The sequence below is a fragment of the Amphiprion ocellaris genome, chromosome 10, assembly GCF_022539595.1.
Source record: "Amphiprion ocellaris isolate individual 3 ecotype Okinawa chromosome 10, ASM2253959v1, whole genome shotgun sequence".
Classification (NCBI taxonomy): domain Eukaryota; kingdom Metazoa; phylum Chordata; class Actinopteri; family Pomacentridae; genus Amphiprion; species Amphiprion ocellaris.
The window spans coordinates 33503716-33518933 of NC_072775.1; the positions used below are offsets into that span (position 1 = coordinate 33503716).

The following is a 15218-nucleotide window of genomic DNA, read 5'->3' on the forward strand; positions in this document are numbered from 1 at the left end:
CTGCTGTCCTGGACAGCTGGCAGGTGGATGAGGTCATCATCTGGGTCTTCAGTTTGTAGGGCAGAGTGTTGCTCTCCTCTAATAGTGGTAATAATATGAAGAACAACACATGCCACAATAATATCACAGGCCTCTCAGGAGTCACCCTGAGGTGATGTAGACACTGGAAACAGGCTTTCAGCAGGTCTATGGTCATCTCCACCCAGGCTCTCATCCTGCCGTGAACCTGGTTGAAGTTCTGTTGGGGGCCTGGTTCAGGGTCAGGGTATGAGGTCATCAGCCTGGGTTGGCATGGTAACCCCTGTCACCCAGCAGAAGACCATCAAACTCTCCTGTAATGTATAGTGGATACATTAGAGTATATTAAAGGAGGGAGACAAGTGAATTATATTGTTAAAATCTTTAGGATGCCTACCACGTTGCAGTCTGTTGCTCAGGTTAGACTCATGATAAAACCTCCAGTCATGAACAGATCCAGACCACTTGGCCTCCACATTAGAAATAATGTATGCAGCATCACATATGATCTTGACAGTGCAGAGACTGACAGATGTTGAACTATGATGCAGTCTTTAACATTTTGAAACCGTAGTCAATCTACCTGCAGCCTACCTGCACATTTATGCTGTGAATGGACTTCCTATTCACATAATCAGCTTCATTATGTGAGGGAGCTGTGATGGGGATGTGTGTTCCATCTATGCAGCTAATCACACTGGGAAATCCTAAAAGAAATTAAATTTACTAATCCCAGTCTGAGGTTGCAGCACAATGTCATTAACTGGATATGATTTAAAATTAATTTAACAGATCTCTACATCATTCACCTGCAATCCTGTGGAACTCCTCCTTGATGGCTCTGACAGGTTTATGTCCAGGGAAAACCACAAAGATGGTAAAAGTCGTTTCAGGGCCAGACACACTTTTCTGACCGTCCTGCATACAGTTGTCTTACTGAAGTGCTCTGCATCTCCGACGTTGTATAAAAAACTCCCATTTGCAAAGAACCGCAGCGCAACACACAACATCTGCTGGGACGTTAGAGCATGACTGCGGTTGGTAAAGTTGTAAATGTAAGGATGGATTAGGTTGTGGATGTAGGTTATGGATTGTGAGGTGAAACGGTACCGTTCAAAAAGATAACTGTCCGGAAACGCCAAAACATCTATGCGCGGTCTGATAACAATCTCCCGACGAATATTTAATTCTCTGCACAGTAATTCTGCTCCTTCATCTACCGGATCGTTAATAAAAGGACGTCATTTTGACACACGGCAGAACTAGACTTCGCCAAAACTCGCCAGTTGACTGAATGAATGAGGAAATGAAATAGTGTGTGACTGAAAGAGGGTGGAGACTGAGAGAAACTCGAGGTTTACTGAGAAAAACCTGGTCCAGACCAGGTTAGATTCATAGAGTCTGTTACTATGGTAACTGACCGAGAGTTTAAGTTACCTCTCTTTGTGAAACAGGCTTGAGTTACTCCTCTGTCTCTGGTTTGAGTTACCTCGCTTTGTGAAACGGAAAACTCTGAGTTTCCCTCATTTCAGGGTTAACAAACTCAGAGTTTTCACTAAACCTGCTTCGTGAAACGGACCCCTGGTCATGTATGAAGTGAAATAAATGTGTTACCCTAAATAAAGAAAAATCTGACAATTAAAAAATATTTATTATATTATTTTTATCTGCTGAGTCTCATTGAACACCAGCAGGAGGCGCTGTCTGACTTTAATCAGATCTTTTTATGATTATTATTATTATTGTTATTTTATGTGGGTCCAGAAGGGAATATCAGAGAAAAATCAATGAATAAAAACATTTTGCATTAAAAAAATCGGAATAAATACTGAGGTAAATAAAAAATGCATTAAAATGAAATCTGTATCAATGAATGAATAAATAACAAAAATACGAAAATATTTATATTAGCTGGACAACTACTCACCAGACCCCAGCTGAGCGCCACATTGTTGGCATTCTCCCCGGAGAATGAGAGGGTCGCCTCTCTGCGACTTCGTGTTGCAGAGGGGAAAACTCTTAACTGTTGTCTGTGCTTATGCACTGAACAGCAGTTCGGAGTATTCGGCCTTCTTGGAGTCTCTGGGTGGTGTCTTGGAAGGGGTACCGCCTGGGAACTCCATAGTTCTCCTGGGGTACTTAAACGCTCACGTGGGCAGCGATGGAGAAACCTGGAGGGAGGTGATTGGGGGGAACGGCCTGATCTGAACCCAAGTGGTGTTCTGTTATTGGACTTCTGTGCTAGTCAAAGGTTGGCCATAACAAACACCATGTTCGAGCATAAGGTTGCTCATAAGTGTACCTTGTACTAGAGCACTTTAGGCCAAAGGTCGATGATCGACTTCATAGTCGTATCATCGGACCTGCGGCCGTATGTCTTGGACACTCGGGTGAAGAGAGGAGCAGAGCTGTCAACTGATCACCACCTGGTGGTGAGTTGGATCCGATGGTGGGGAAGGCTGCTGGACAGACCTGGTAAACCTGAACTTGTACTGAGGGTGAACTGGGAACGTCTGGCAGAGGACCCTGTCCATGGGGTTTTCAACTCCAAGGTAGTTATGAAGCTCCTTGGTGGTGCCAGATGTGTATGAGATCCACCTTGAGATGCTGAAGGCTTTACTCATGCGGAGCTGCTGAGGGTGTCATGGGAGTTTGACCTGCCAGTCCACATGTGTTTTGTGGATCTGGAGAAGGCCTACGACAGTGTCCCCCGAGGGGCTCTGTGGGGGGGCACTGCAGGAGCATGGGGCACCAGGCTCATCGATATGAGCCATTCAGTTCCTGTACAACCAAAGTGAGAGCTGTGTCCACATACTCGGCACAAAGTCAGACACATTTCCAGTGGGTGTTGGACTCCTCCAGGGCTGTCCCTTGTCTCCGATCCTGTTTGTGGTCTTCATGGACAGGATCTCAGGACACAGCCGGGGTAAGGAGGGTGTCCACTTAGGGAACCTCAGAACTGCATCTCTGCTTTTTGCAGATGATGTGGTTCTGTTGGCTTCCTCAGACCGTGACCTTCAGCAGCACTGGAGCGGTTAGCAGCCGAGTATGAAGCGGTGGGGATGCGGATCAGCACCTCCAAGTCTGAGGCCATGGTTCTCTGCCGAAAACCAGTGGATTGCTCCCTCTGGGTTGGAGTTGCTTCCCCAGGTGAAGGAGTTCAATTATCTCAGGATCTTGTTCATGAGTGACGAGAAAACGGAGCGAGGCATGGATGGGTGGATTGGTGCGGCGTCAGCAGTAATGAAGGCGTTATACTGAACTGTCGTGGTGAAAAGAGAGCTGAGCTGTAAGGTGAAGCTCTCAGTTACTGTCCATCTATGTTCCAACCCTCACCTATGGCCATGAGCTCTGGGTAGTGACCAAAAGAACAAGATGGCTGATACAAGTGGCTGAAATGAGCTTCCTCCGTAGGGTGTCTGGGCTCAGCCTTAGAGATAGGGTGAAGAGCTCGGAGTAGAGCCGCTGCTCCTTCGTGTTGAAAGGTGGTTTGTACATCTGATTCAGATGCCTTCAGGGAGACTTCCTTTGGAGGATTTCTGAACATGTCTGCCTGGGAGGAGACCCCAGGGTGGAAGGATTATATATCTCATCTGCCCTGGTAACACCTCGGGATCCCCCAGGAAGAGCTGGAAAGGGTTGCTGGGAGGAGGAATGTCTGGAATGACCTGCTTCATCTGCTGCCTCCACGACCTGACCCTGGATAGCGGAAGACGATGGATGGATGGATGGATAAAATGTGTTTTTAATTGTAATCTTTACCTATATTTATGTGGCTACTTTTATTGAATTTTTTGGAAATTGTGTTAATTTCTTTATTAACTACACATTTTAAATTTTATTTGCAAAATTGAAATATATTTTTAATTATTCATTGTTATCTACTTCACACTTTTTGGCAAATTTTCATTTTTAAAATTTTTTTATAATTAATTGTTTTTAAATGAACATGAGTTTATGTTTTCTTTTAAGCGAAATTAATTCGTATTTTTAATTGTTGTTTTTTTCACAAAATTAAATACGAATTGTTATTTTCTTTGACGCAGTTGAGATTTATTTCAAATTAATAAATACTGATGTTTTTGGCAAAATTCTAATTAATTTAATTGATCAAGATTTGTATTTTTACTTTACAAAATAAAGGAAAATATTTGTTTCATTTTTATTCATATTTTTTATTTAATAGTTTATTTAGTCACACATAGTTTTGTTTCTTTTCATTTTTTTATTCATTTTTAATTAATAGGTTATTTATTGACTTCACACAGCAGCATGTATTTATTCTTAATGGTCCTTGGAGCTCCTGGTTCACTGATAAAGAATTAAAATGACAAAAGGTTGAAGGTTTATCCTCTAATCTGCTCCTTCAGCCTGGAGCTGAGATTTTAGAGATTCCTGAAGTCCTGAAAGCTTCAGAAAAAAGTCTCCTCAAAACTTCACTGAGCAGAATCTGCAGTTTTCTCACAAGTTCTCCAAGAAATAATTCACAGTTTGAGCCTTTCTTACTCTCTTTTAAAAACACCAACAGCACAAATGCCGCAGTAAAAAAACAGAAATAAAAAACATTAACAAACAAATTAAATCTGAAGAGGAAATAATTAAAATGGGTTTAACATTGATGTTTTGTTAAAAAATCACACGTTTGACTCGAGTAAATCACAAAATTTATAAGTTTTAAATCAGAAATAAAACTCAGCATGAATCACGTTTTCTAACCAGAACTTTATGTAAATAAATAATAAATAAATAAACATTAATACTGTAAATCTTTCTGCTCCTCATTTAGAACAAAAGATTCTCTTCAATCTGACAGAAACTAACAAGATTCATCTTTAGAGCTGATTGCTGATGAATCAGTGCTCATCTGTGATTAATTCATCAACTCAGAATTCATTCTCCTCTTTGTGTCGTCGCATCAAAAATCCAGAAAAAAACAACAAAAAAATGAATTTGACAGAAGCAAACCTTCATCTGAGTCAGTTTGTTTTAAAGCAGCATTTTAACTAGTTTTTCTCATTTAAATAACTAATAATTTTTATAATAACTGTGCAGTTCATTGTTTTTGTTACTAAATTAGAATTAGTTTTTTTATTTTAACTCAGGGATGTCCAACATGCGGCCCGTGGGCCAAAAGCGGTCCTCCAGAGGGTCCAATCCGGCCCTCAAAGTGGAAAATTCCAGGGAAGACATTAACTGCAGATTGTAAATTTGTAAAACTACAAATTATAAAATAATTTCTAGACCATGACAAGTTGTTTTGATCATAAAGTAAAATATTAGATTGTTCTTTTGTCATTTTGTGTCACATTTCTGTAATATTTTGTCTGTTTTTGTTTCTTATTGTCTTTTTTGAGTTTTGTCATTTTGTTTCTCGTTTTTGTCGTTTTGTGTTTCTTTTTTGTCTCGCTCGTGTTTTTTTGTCTTATTTTTATCATTTTGTGTTTTGCTTTATTTATTGTTTTGTGTATCTTTGGGTCATTTTGTGTCTTTTTGTCTTGCTGGTGTTTGTCTACTTCTATGTTGTTTTGTTTCTCGCTTTTAGTATTTTTTGTCTCTTTTTTGTCATTTGTCCTATTTTTGTCGCTTTGTAACTTTTTCGTTTTGCTTCATGTTGTTTGTCTCATTTTTTCATTTTGTTTCTTGTGTTTGTCGTTTTGTGTCTCATTTTTAAAAATATTCTGTCTTATTTTTGTTGCCTTTTGTCTTCTTTTGGTTTGTTTTTATATTACTATAAAGTAAAAAGTTTAAAAAGTAAAAAATTCCTTTAAAAACATTTCATGTTGTTCATTTTTCTTTATTGAGAGTGTTTGCTGCAGATTTCATTTATATTGTAAAGTAAAAAAAATAAAGGATTGTTCTAAAGTGTTTTGTTATATTCGGTTTATTATTATTTTTCCATATTATTGATAACTGGTTATTTTAGGAGTGTTTTCAGTTTTATTTGAGTCTCAGCAGGATGTCAGAAAATTATAAATGATCAGCTGAGATTTGGAGATTTTCCAGGAAGTTTACATTTTATTAACATTAAATAGAAATGTCACTTATTTATGTTTTATTTATTATATTATCTTTTTATTATATTTAATGTTATCCAGAATTAATTTGTGTATTTTGAATAAAAGTTGCAGATTTTATTTTCACTATAAATAAAGGTGTATTTTAAGTTTTTAATACCATTTAATATTTTTTATTATATTTTATTTTATCCATTATTGACATTTAGCATTTATTCTATTTTTTTTATTAGTTTTAATGATTTTCCTGGAATTTTACATGTTCTGAACTTAAAATAGAAATAAGTCAGTTATTTAGTTTTGTTGGTACGCTTTCATTATATTTATTATATTAGCTTTTTTAATATAATTATATTTGATCTCATCCATAATCTGTTCATTTATTTTGAGTGTATACAGCAGATTTATTAATGTAAAGTAAAAAAGTAAAATAAGTGATTGCTTCAAAATGGTATAAATTATATTTATTATTGAGATTTTCCTGGAAGTTCACATTATATTAAGTTCAAATAGAAATAAAGTAATATATTAAGTTTCAATGGGTACGCTTTTAATTATATTTATTATATTATCTTTCTTTTTGTTGTTTTTCTTAATCTTATCCATAATTGTGCCTTTATTTTCAGTGAATGTCGCAGATTTTATTTATTATGTAGAGTAAAAAATATTAAAATAATGGATTGTTTAAAAAATACAGAAACATTTATTTAATTCTCATTATTTTTATATAATATTTCCCATGAATGGTTCCTTTAAGTGTGCTGTACAGAGTTTATTAGTTTTATTTAGTGACCTGCTGAGATTTTCCTGGAAGTAATGAAATAATGGATTGTTAAAAAACATTTACAGAAGCTTACTTTTATTAACTTTAAATAGAGATAAAGTATTAGTTATTTAGTTTTATTAGAATCTAAAAAGTGAAATGCTGAGATTTTCTTGGAAGTTTACATTTTGTTAACTTTAAATAGAAATAAAGTCAGTTTCTTAGTTTTATTTAAGTGACCTGCTGAGATTTTCCTGGTTATTTACATTATATTAACTTTAAGCAGAGATAAAGTATTACTTATTTAGTTATTTTTTAGTGACCTGCTGAGATTTTCCTGGAGGTTTACATTATATTAACTTTAAGCAGAGATAAAATATTACTTGTTTAGTTTTTTTTAGTGACCTGCTGAGATTTTCCGGACCTTTACATTGTATTAACTTTAAGCAGAGATAAAGTATTAGTTATTAAGTTTTTTTTAGAGACCTGCTGAGATTTTACTGGTTGTTTACATTATATTAACATAAAGGAGAGATAAAGTATTACTTATTTAGTTTTTTTTTTTTTTTTTTTTTTTTTTTTTTTAGTGACCTGCTGAGATTTTCCTGGAAGTTTACGGAAGTGGCGGAGCTCTCCTGCGCCGCGGAGCTGCGCAGTAGCGGACTGGGTGTAGTCTGGAGCTCCGTCTTTTCCTGCCGGACTTTTTGCTGCATGGCGGCGGCGGAGGACACAAAGAGCTGAGGCCGAGCGCAGACCGTCACACAGCAGCAGCACAGCCGGGAGACGAGCTGCGGACGCGGCCTGGAGCTTTCGAACCGCCGCTGCTGGGATCCCCGCCGCTTCCTGCGGGACTTTCCTCCACAAACTGACCGGAGAGTCGCGGAAACTTTGGACGAGTTCACGGAGAGTTCGAGCGTTCAGGGGCGGAAAAAATGCCGAGTTTGATCCGGGCTCTGGTGGCCTGGAGCCTGGTGGCGGCGGTGTGTGTCCGCGCCGCCATGGACGAGTGTTCGGACGAGCAGGGCCGCCCGCAGCGCTGCATGCCGGAGTTCGTTAACGCCGCGTTCAACGTGACGGTGGCGGCGACCAACACCTGCGGCTCTCCGCCCGAGGAGTACTGCGTCCAGACCGGCGCCACCGGGGTCACCAAGTCCTGCCACATCTGCGACGCCCGGGACCCCCGGAACCACCACAGCGCCGTGTACCTGACCGACTACAACAACCAGCAGGAGACCACCTGGTGGCAGAGCCAGACCATGCTGGCCGGGATCCAGTACCCGAACTCCATCAACCTCACCCTGCACCTCGGTAAGACCCCCGCCGGCCCCGAACCCCCTTCAAAAAACTCACGCTTTAAGGGTTTTCTCATTCCCTGATAAAACAGCGACACAAACAAACACAACCACACATCTAGACTAATCCTAAGCTGCCAGGTTTTTATTCGGCTCAGAAAAAAATACCCTCAAGACACACTTTCCCACAAAAATCCCACATAATGAGTCAGTTTGCGCTTCGGTGCAGCTCAGCGAGCAGCGGCTGCACGAAGGTGTTGCTCCAGTTGAAGCTGTGAGTCGCAGCTCTTGGCTTTGTCTTCGGTGAAGCGGTTGTTTCCCGAATTAAAGCTTCTGTTGTTTAAACTCTCAAAATACCACGTTTTACCACACGGTGTTAGCATGATTGGAAACTGGAAGCAAAACTTTAAATCAGAGGAATTTTACATGGAGTTTGGTGAGACTTTTTGTCTTGGGATGTGAAAGTTGGGAAATGACCTTTAAGCAGCAAGGAACGTGATTTTGCTTTAGTGTCTGAGTAAAAGTGAAGATTTTTGGACTGTTGGTGGCACAAAATCCCATTTGAGATCCAGACTGCAGCCCTTCTCACGGCCTGGTCTTGTTTAGAAGAAGTGCCTCTGACCGATTTAAGTGTTTGCTGAAGTGATTGCTTCCTGAATTACAGCTTATGTTGGTAAAACCCAAACAAGCTCAAAAGTTGGGCCCTGAGATTCCAGCACAATGGCAAACTGGAGGGAAAACTTTAATTAGTGGAGATTTTGGTGGAAGTTTGTGTCTGAACTTTGGTTGACTTGAAATAAACTTAAAATGTAGTTTTAACCAGAAAGAAACAGGAGTTTTCTTTAGATTCAACTCTAAACTGATTTTTTTTGGATTGCTGGTTGAACCAAACAGCAGCTGAGATCCTGATTGTAGCACCGAGGTCCATTTAGCATCCTTCTCTGGAGCTTTCAGTCGTGGCTAATGGTCTTTGGTGATGTTGTGTCCTGAATTAGAGTTTATGTCGCTAAAACCCAAAGAAGATGAAAAGTTGTGTTGAGAGATGTCCATGCAACTGCAAACTAGATGGAGAAACTTTAAATTGGAGGAATTTTTAATGGCGTTTGACGGAAGTTTGTGTATCTGAACTTTGGCTGAGACTTTTTCTGACTTGAAATAGACAAAGTGGGGTTTTAAGTGGTAAGATTCAAGTCTAAATTTAATATTTTTGGACTGCTGGTTGAACCAAACAACAGCTGAGATCCTGATTGTAGCACCAAGGTCCATTTAGCATCCTTTTCTGGAACTTTCAGTGGCATTTAATGGTCTTTGGTGACTTCGTCATGCCCCGAATTAGAGTTTATGTCACTAAAACCCAAGTAAGATTAAAAGTTGTGTTGTGAGATGTTGGTGAAACTGTAAACTAGATGGAGAAACTTTAGATTGGTGAAATTTGGTGGAAGTTTGCCTGTCTGAACTTTTGTTGATACTTTATTTTACTTCAAATAAACGAAAAATGGGGTTTTAAACGGTAAAAAACATGGTTTTTCTTTAGATTCAAGTCTAAATGTGATATTTTTAGACTGCTGGTTGAATCAAACAACAGCTGAGATCCTGATTGTAGCATCAATGTCCATTTAGCATCCTTTTCAGTGACAGTTCATGGTCTTTGGTGACGTTATTGTGCCCCGAATTAAAGTTTTTGTCACTAAAACCCAGAGAAGATTAAAAGTTGTGTCAAGAGATGTCAGTACAACTCCAAACTAGATCGAGAAACTTTAAATTGGAGGAATTTTCCATGGAGTTTGGTGTTTTTTGTGTGGCGTAAACGAGGAGCATCGTTGAGGTCTTCTCCTTTTGTTGGAGCTGGATATTGGTGATGTAACCTGGAAACTTTGAGTGATTCTTGCTGCCGACGCTGAACGTGGACGACATAGTTCTCATTGTTGGGGGTGGAGTGTTGTCTGTTGGGGGTTGCAGCTATTTTCTGACCTGACTGCAGGGTCAGCCTCCTGCTGAGCCTCCCATCACTTTGCAATTTCCAGCGTTTGCTCTGCGGCTCTGAGGTGTGAAGTCGGCATCCTGGCGTCCCGATGCCTCCGAACGCATCGTCCCAACCCTGGATTCAGTGTTTGGGGGGACGAGCATTCAGTTTCAGGCCTTCGAGAGGGAAAAACAGAAACACTAGGCAGGACATTGCTTAAATAACCTGAAATGAAACTGGTTTTGGCTACAATAAGTAGATTTAGTAACAGAAGCTGTGGTGGTAGCAGATTTTGTATAAATATTTAGCTTCTCAAATGTGATAATTTACTGCTTTTATAATAAAGTAAAGAGTTGAGTTCTGCAGATCGGACAGAAGAAGAACTTATTGACTGATTAATTTCAAAAATAAAAGCCTAAATTCAAGTAAAAAGTGAAAGAAAAATGAAATTTTCTGTTAGATACTCCAACAAATTGCTCAGATTGTGGTTGACGATGAGCAAAGCCAGTCTTATTCTGGTGGACTTATGAGCTTTTCATGTTCTTCTGTGTCCTGAATTAAACTTTTGGTTGTTAAAGCTAAAAAAGATCAAAAGTTTAGTTGTGAGACTGAAGCTTGATTATAATTTTAGAGAAAGACTTTAATTTAGCTGAATTTTCTACAGAGTTTTGTGACACTTTCAGTTGTCGTGTCATGAAAACATTAGTGAAATTTTTAATGGAGTTTGGTGGGACTTTTGAAACACAATTTTATTTTCTATCTTAGTATAAAGTGTACATTTTGGGACTGTTGAGATCCAGACAACAGCCTTTTAAGGTCCATTTAATGGCCAATTCTGGAGCTTTCAGTCACAGCTCATGGTCTTTTCTTTGGTGAAGTTATAGCTTATTGTTGATAAAACATAAATTAGATCAAACATTGTGTTGTTGGACTGAAATTTGATTACAAACTTGGAGGAAAGGCGACTCTTTAGGTATTTTGAGGTTTTGGACAGTTGGTGGAACAAACCGACTTGCTGTGAATCGATTCCAGGTGGATGGGATGGAAGCGTCTGCAGCTCCATCGGCAGCTCTGCTGGCTTTCTGGGCGCTGCGACTCGGCCTTTTAAAAATACCTGTCTATTTCTGAAGCCGGAGGCCTCCGGCGGCAGCAGCTCCACTGTTTTTAACGGTGCTCGACATTCCTGAGGGGTTCAGTCATGCTGCTGCTGGAGGCCTCAGGTGCTGAGCTGCGATTAGAGCCGCAGCCTCGCTTTCACATGGAAATGCACTTAATTACACGCCGAGTTTTCTGCGCTGCGGGCGACGCTGCCTTCATCGATGCATAATTAGAGCTCAGCTGCCTTCAGGTGTGAGAAGTCGGATTTCATTCATCGAGTTTTAAAGCTCCGATCTTTTCAGGATGAAGTGAACGCCTCATAAACCAGAAAAGACTTCCTGCTTCTGTTTCAGGTCGGCGGATGTTGAAAATGTTGGAGTTTTCTGCTTTAGATCGATGAATTCATCATGTTGGACTCTGTTCTTTTCATGTTTCAAACACAGTTAATTAATAAATTCATCAATAAAGAGTCTCAATCTGCATCCAAATTTTAAACTTTGACTCCAAAACCTGCCAGCAGTCTTTATAAAATGAACAAAATTACACAATTTATCAGCCAGAAACACCAGATATTTAACATTCATCAGAATAAATGACCAAATCAAACCTTAGTTTGTAAACAATTAATCAATAACTTAATCACTAAAGAGTCTCAATCTGCAACTTTAACCCTCAGAACCCCAAAACCTGCCAGCAGTCTTTATAAAATGAACAAAATTACACAATTTATCAGCCAGAAACACCAGATATTTAACATTCATCAGGATTAACGACCAAATAAAACCTTAAAATCTTCATGTTTCATCAAAACCGCTTCATTCCACGTGTCTCATTTAAAAGTTCATCGAGTTTGAAAGTTCAGCTCTTTAAAGATGAATCGAACGCCTCATAAAGGAGGAAAGACTTCCTGGTTCTATTGCAGGTCAGTGGAAGGTGAAGATATCGGAGTTTTCTGCTGTTGGTCGATAAATTCATCACGTTGGACTCTTTCATGTTTCAAAGAAATTAATCAATAAAGACCATCTAAATATTCAACTTTAACTCCAAAACCTGCCAGGAGTCTTCATCAAATGACCAAAATTACACAATTTATCAGCCAGAAACTGTAAAAACTGAAAAAAGTAATTGGATATTTAACATTCATCAGGATAAACGACCAAATCAGACCTTAATAATTCTTTCTCTCTATTCTCCATGATGAATCGCTAATAAATAAGAACAAATCATCGATAAACATGTAAATAAGGGGTTTTTAATGCAAATTTTAATGAATACATCCATTTTTGTAATTTTCTGAGGTATTTGTAGTGAATCTTAAAGCCTAAAAATCATTAAAGAGCCGTCATTGAATCTTCACTTTTCTCTAAAAACCTTTTTAATGTGATGCAAACCTGTTAATTTTAGGTTCTTGACCGTTTGAACTCCTCATCTTGGAAAAAAAACTTCCAGAATGACAGTTGATCAGCCATAATATGTAAAATTAAAAAAAAAAAAATCAGATTTTCAAGTTTGCGATGATCCTTGAACTAGTAAGGTTTGGTTCAGTCGAGAAAAATAATCAAGTTTAAGCTTAAAATTATGATATTTTATCTAAATCATGTTTACAAATGCCCCAAAATTAAACCATTTGTTCAAACTTGATTCTGTAAAAAACTAAATTCTGATCTCCTCGGTCCAACTGTGAAACCAGCAGCGACTCAAAAAAATCAGGAACTTCTCAGCAGGTTTGTTTGTTTTTTTGTGAAATAAATAATCGAAGAAGCTCAACTTTTCTCATTTATTTAGATTCATGGCGTTAGAAATGTGTCGTACTGGACTGAACATGTTTCCGTAGAGCTGCAGGACTTTATACCGTAGTGAAAAATGAAGTGGGAGTGGAAAAAAACGCCCAGAAACTGAGCTAAATTGGTATTTTTGGTTTCCAGAAGCGGCCGTGCGGCTGTTTGTTGAAGCGTTGGTCGTGTTTGCGGATTGAAGAGGTTGTTTCCGATCGACGTGTTCCTGTTTAGACGAAGCCAAATATTTAGGCCTCCTCAGCAGCCGTCGTTTTTCACTTTAAGACAAACAGTCGAGCTGATGGCTTTTTATTTCCGTCTCTGCTGTAACTCAGTTTTTATGTGAAGCAACAGCGTCAGAACAGCTTCCGCAACTTTGGCTGTTGGTTTTTATCCCTTTACTGTTGTCTGCATCGTTCAATTACTGTAGTCGTTTGGTCTCTTAAATGTCAGAAAAAAACTCAAAATTATTCAGTTTACTGTCACAGAGGAGGAAAGAAATCAGAAAATATTTACATTTTAGAAGCTAAAATCAGAGAATTTAGACTTTCTTCTGGTTAATCGTCGTAGCTCTGGTCATGACACACTTTAAGAGTCATTTGAGGTTATTTTTGATTAAAAAACAAAATGTTCATGTTTCAGCTCTTTTTGTTCGTCGAATGTGATGTTAATGTTAAAATCGTTGTTCTTTAATAATAAAACAAGACGTTGCTGTTTGATGTGAGAAAAAAACGGCTCCTGTTGCTGTTTTAGAGCCGCGACCATTAATCAGTTCAACTATTGCATCAATCAGCAGCTATTATGACAATTGATTAATGACTTTAATTGAATTTTTAAGGAAAAAAGTCAAAATTCTACTTAAAGGTGAATATTTTCTGGTTTCTTTCATCTTCTTTGACAATAAACTAAACATTGGAACACTTTATGGACCAAAAACCTGATTTAGTTTGCAATTTTTCCACCTGTTTTTTGTTAAAAATGAAGATGACAAAGTTTTCTAAACACAAGTACAAGAACTACGTCTAAAGAAAATTTAAGCTTTTTAAAACAGTGAATAAAGTCGGAGCTCTGACATTAAAAATGAGGTTTAATCCTGACGCTGTGGTTTAAAGCTCCTATTTTCAATGAAAAGTTGCTTTAAAAGTCCAATTTAAAACAAGAAAGTAAATTTAATTAAAACCAGAATAAAACTGGTGTAAAGTCGAACCAATCGAGGTTAAATATTGGGTTTAATTGTTTTTTATGGTGTTGATTTAAATGAATAATTTAATATTGAGCATTTAAACTCCACACGACTGATATAAAATACGTCTTTGATGCGTAACGAGGCTAAAACTCTACAGCTGTGGATTAACGTGACGATAATTCAAACACAATCCGAGGTTTCCCGGACCGTCGGAGCAGCCGACCGGTTTCCCTCCTGGAGGTTCGGTGGAGTTTTAATCTCAGGAAGTCTGATGTGTTTGTGGAGCTCAGATCTTCCAGCGTTTGAAGTGTCTCAGGAAGGCGACGTGTCCCGGCTCGACTGAGCAGCGTCGAGGCCGAAGGCGACATGAAAGAGCCGAAAGAAGAAAAAGCTGCAGACGGGCCATGAATCTGGAAATATGAAGCTAAAAACCTGCACCAGGACCACCGTCGCTCTGGTTTTACCCGCTTTAAAATGCAGAAAGTCCTAATTTAAGACGCTTTGGTTCCACAGAAGAAGCACGAGCTGAAAGAACAGTCGGAAATTTACCAAATTTAGTGTTTTTACATGTTTAAATATCCTTTATTTGAGGCTAAAAACCCAAAACTTACACACGAGAAGGTTCAAAATTCTGTTTTCATTTTGAAAACTGCTGTGCTTTTATGGAATGGTCCCTTCCTGTTATTTTAAGTTGCTTTTTTTTGTACCAGCTGAAGGAATACTACAGTTTTTTTTAAAAACTTAGATTTACAGTTCTACAGCACCTCATTTAAAAAAATGCCAAAAATAAAATGTCTGCTTGTACCAAATTCTGTGAAAAGCAAAAAATTCTGTGAACATTTGAGAAAAATATAAAAACACGACTGACTCAACGAGGGGCCAACAGTCATTAACAAAAATTAAAAGGTTTTCAGCTTCTGTAAATTCAAGAAAATCTACTTTTTTTGGCGATTTATGGCACTTTTACTGTGTCAAACTGCAAATTGAGCCCTCAGTAGGTAAAAACGAGTCCTCAGTGGGTAAAAAGTAGGCCTAGTGGGTAAAAACGAGCCCTCGGTGGGTAAAAAAGAGGCCTATTGGGTAAAAACTAGCACACGATGGGTAAAAAT

At 38.4% G+C, this 15218-nt stretch overlaps 1 protein-coding gene across 1 annotated transcript in view; it reads left to right on the top strand.

The window, feature by feature from the left end:
* The first annotated feature begins 7481 nt into the window (after positions 1 to 7481).
* The window catches only part of lamc1 (laminin, gamma 1), a 91445-nt gene continuing 83708 nt past the window's right edge, over positions 7482 to 15218 (top strand). Inside the window, exon 1 of the mRNA XM_023293278.3 lies at positions 7482 to 8103. Within this exon, the coding sequence (XP_023149046.1) occupies positions 7728 to 8103 (376 nt within the window). The 5' untranslated portion in view covers positions 7482 to 7727. The remainder of the gene's footprint in view (positions 8104 to 15218) is intronic.